The sequence below is a fragment of the Euphorbia lathyris genome, chromosome 4 (assembly GCF_963576675.1).
Source record: "Euphorbia lathyris chromosome 4, ddEupLath1.1, whole genome shotgun sequence".
Lineage (NCBI taxonomy): Eukaryota > Viridiplantae > Streptophyta > Magnoliopsida > Malpighiales > Euphorbiaceae > Euphorbia > Euphorbia lathyris.
This window is the reverse complement of record NC_088913.1, coordinates 78124420-78128797: the sequence shown is the minus strand read 5'-3', so window position 1 is coordinate 78128797 and position 4378 is coordinate 78124420. Positions and strand designations below refer to the sequence as shown.

The 4378-nt window shown below is 32.9% G+C and overlaps 1 protein-coding gene across 1 annotated transcript; it reads right to left on the bottom strand.

The window, feature by feature from the left end:
* Positions 1-650: 650 nt before the first annotated feature.
* LOC136226955 (anthranilate synthase alpha subunit 1, chloroplastic-like) lies at positions 651-2436 on the bottom strand. The gene is made up of 7 exons (XM_066015666.1): positions 2325-2436; positions 1991-2237; positions 1827-1883; positions 1542-1694; positions 1360-1440; positions 1185-1271; positions 651-1053 (listed from the first exon to the last, which is right to left on the bottom strand). The coding sequence occupies exons 1-7, from the start codon at positions 2411-2413 to the stop codon at positions 718-720; spliced, it is 1050 nt and encodes a 349-aa protein (XP_065871738.1). The 5' UTR covers positions 2414-2436; the 3' UTR covers positions 651-717.
* Positions 2437-4378: the final 1942 nt, after the last annotated feature.

The window sequence follows — 4378 nt, the reverse complement described above, 5'->3', positions numbered from 1 at the left end:
AATTCCATTCCCGTCCCATCTAAATCGTGGGTACGCATAGGTACCCTTACGGGTTAATAACAATACATAAAATAAAAAATACTGCAAATTTAATAAAGAATAAATTTAATAAACCCTGGATAAATAATTCATTTACAAATTTAACAAATATTACAAACTCTAAATTCTAAATCACTCCAATTATCAACAAATTAAAATACACTATAATTAAATAGTTAAATATATGGCGGAATCGGGATATCTGGAGTATTCCCATTCCCGTAACAAGTAATTTTATTGATAACATACTCGTCTCATACCCTTTTATACAGGGTACATTTAATCTCATTGGTGTCGGATACTTCCATGTATTGCATATACAGTACTCGTTTCCATCCTTAATTCGCATCAATAGTTTCATAAAGGACCGGATTTTATGCCTTTCAAATAAGCCATCTTCGGTTAAGTGTAGAGTATTCAGATGAATTTTGTTTGCTTTAAGCTATACTTGTTTAAGTTTACTTGTGCCTTTCAAATAGGCCTTCATCTTCCCTTTAAGCTATACTTGTTTAATTTTACTGTTTAGCTAAGCAAACTCTAAAATTCCTTGCTATATATATAACCATGCATAAAAACATCAACTGTATGATATATACCCAAAATTGGACATAAAGGAGAAGAATTAATATTCTCATTGGGTTCTACAAAAAAGACCAAAAATTCCAGCATTTTATAGTTCTAAGTTTCAGAAATAGAGAGAAAAGCAGCCTCGGCTAAGTCAATAGCACGTGCAAGGCCAGCGGCTTTGTTCTGGCACTCCCGGTGCTCATCATCCGGATCACTATCAGCTACAATGCCTCCACCAGCTTGGAGATGGGCCACCCATTCCCGACGTTGCTTGTTAATATCTTCATACGAATACATGGTGTCAAATAAAGTTGCAGTAGAAAATACCATAGTCCGTAGAGACAAGGCAATATCCATGTCTCCTGAAAATGACACACCGCCAAAACCGCCACTATAGGGACCTCGCCTTGTCACTTCAAGCTGATCTATGAGCTCCATAGCTCTGACCTGTTGCACAATGTCAAAAAGGAAGGAAACATTGTTGGTTATATCAAATGGAATTGTTAAAGAGCATGTTAATATATGCTATGTGTAGCATTAACGAGTCATGTAGACAAAGAAATAAAAAGCTAACAAACCTTGGGAGCTCCGCTAACAGTCCCAACAGGCAAAGCAGCACCTAACACATCCCAACAGGAAAGGTCATCCTTGAGCTCTCCGGTGACCTACATAAAGGATTGAATAGGAATGTTTACAAGGATAGTTTTCAACTTTATTTTCATTAGTAACGTATGCACTTTTTGAAATTCTTACCGTTGAGCTCAGGTGCATGACATGGGAATACCTTTCAACATTCATAAGTTTTTCAACTGTCACAAAGCCAAGCTTGGCTACCTGCAACATATGTATAATATACAGACACCGAGATATAAAAATAAAACACCATAACAGTATCATTTGTAAGCGAAGTGAAATGGAGAATATCAACCATGTACCTTTCCAACGTCATTTCTGCCCAAATCAACAAGCATGATATGCTCTGCACACTGCTTCGGATCATTTCTAAGTTTTGACTCAAACAACTCATCTTCTGCATCTGTCCTTCCTCTTCTCATTGTTCCAGCCAAGGGCCGATTAATTATTTTGTTCTATTTAGTCAATATGCAGAAAAGATATCAACATGCTAGGATTTTTAGAAAACTAAACTGAACAATAGATAAGATTAATTGGTAAAGATTATTAAACTTCCACAAATATTATTATACATCCTAATATTTTACCTTTTTAACACGAGTAAGAATCTCAGGGCTTGAGGCAACTAAAATACACCCTCTTGCCTGTAAGAGAACATAAATTTTTTTATTGCTTGAACAAGCAAAACAATGAACACACAATATATAGCACTAAAATAATTAATATATAGTTTTGACAAGAAAAAACATACTTGCAAATATGTCATATAAGGGCTTGGATTTACAACTCGTAAAGCCCTGTAGACTTCAAATGGGTCCGCAAACGTTCTCCGTTCAAAACGTTGACTCAAAACTAATTGGAATATGTCACCTGCAGCTATGTGCTCTTTAGCTTTGGAAACCAGTTTCAAGTAATCTTCCCTTGCCACATTGGAATTTGTCAAAGCGGGACCAAAATGGCGAGTCTCCAATTGTATAAGTCCAGTAGATATTGTTGGACTAAAATTTGAACATTGAAGGAAAATATGTCATATGAGGTGAGATGTAAAAAGAATAAGGAAACAGAAATGTATAACAATAACTTACGAGTCAAAGTATTGCAGTCTTGCTACCAATTTTTTTAATCGGTGAAGACCATCAGAGTATGCATCTTCAACTGATTTGTATCTATCCATCCTTACCCAATGGATCAGGTGGACTTTCTGAGAATTACAAATACAATTTCATTGAAAATAAAAAGTTATTTTTATATTGTCAACTCATAAAATAAAATTTTACAAATATAATTTCATAAACAATTTTTTATGTCAACAAAATTTTTGAGGCATAACTCAAATTGAAGTGATTAAGATTTGTATCTCTGAAATTATAAGACTCAAAGGATAAAGCATTCAAGATAAATTCTGATTAAGTAGATTATTCTAAATGTTGAATATGAGTTCTCTCGATTTCCGTTTTTCCAGTAGTATGTGATTGTTGAGTTAAAATTTTAAACGTGGAGAGAATGAAGCCACTTAGATATAATCATAAGAGACATCGTGATAGCCATTTATGAACATACAAGTTAGAACGTGACTGCTCATGAATTAGCTCTAGGAACATCTCATAATTGAAATTTTAGGAGGCTCCAAATATAATCATAAGCCCCTTAAACAATTTTTGAGGCATAATTCAAACTGGAATGATTAAGATTTGTATCTCTGAAATAAGACTCAAACAAGTACTCCTTTATCATAATATTTAGAAGTGCAGAATATCATTTTCTCTTTTCAATCATATAAATCTAGTTTGGAGAAATGATAAAAACAAAGTATGCTCAAGTACAACCACATCCTCATACAAGCCAAGGTGTATGTCTGGCAAGTTTCTGTCATCTTTAGGAGCCCTTGAAAATGGAAGCTTTTGTTTCTCTACATATCGCACCGTATCATATGAGAAATATCCTACCCAGCCACCTGATCATGAAATATTATTATAGAAACTCTATAAGCTTTTTGTTCTCTATAAGATATGTTCAACGTGCATAAACAAGCTTGATTGTAAGGGACGAGTATTTACAATCTATACTCAAACAAAATATAAGTATTGTATAGTCTCATAACATAAGTATTGTTGTCGCGATTTGGACAGTTAAAGTCGGTATTACTGGTTACCATATTTGCTTCACATGTGTATATTTCATGGCTGCTTCTAAAATGCTGTTCATTATTCCAAATTCAAGCACTGCTATGAGGAGATGCGGTTACTATATAACATTCTATTCTCTTTATTGATATATATTTCTTATGGCAGCCGACATTTAGAATGCCGCCAAATTATCTAACAATGATTAGCAGCAATTATTAACTCCAAATCTCAACTCCAAACATAAGATAAGCACAGAAAATGTACCTTACCCATAAAGTTCATGATACATGAATATGCATGGGTACTAGTGGTTGCCCCTCCAGCCATGGCCAAGGAAGAAGAAGATGGGGCTAAGCCCCATCTTTTGTAAGACAAAATTCTAACTGTCTCTAAAATTCACATCTCAATTCCCAATCCTAAATCTAAAGATTACCAGAATAAAGAAAACTTGAGGGAGATTAAAGAAAGAAATGAACACTCGGGAGATTAAAGAAAGAAATGAATAAAACTGGTTTTTCCGGTGTTCAAGGAAGAAGACGCATATGAGAGAGAGGGGCTGGGTTTCTTCCTTTTATCTACTAAGTTTCTCTTGTTTTATATTATTTTTTTTTTTTTTTTTTTTTGTAGGATTATATCATTCTTTTATTTGTATTCTAGAAACTACTTTTTATTATTATTTCTAATTGTTTGTATTCTACTAACTTTTAATTAGTAATTTATATTGTAGCTTCTTTTTTTTCTTTTTTTTTTTTTGTTTACATGGTTGTTTTTGAGGAATTTTGTCTACATGATTTATTTATTTTTTTAATGTAAAAAGTATAATTAAGCCCTTAAATTTTGAAGATTAAATCCCTGATTATTTATTAAAATTTGTTTTAATAACAAAATCAGTTGTTTTAAAATTTGGCAACGTACTTGAAATGTTTTTGGATAAACTCAAAAATGTCCCAAATTTCAAAATTAATTTTATCCTAATGTGAAATGTAACTATTTTAATAGTTACAGTTAACCAT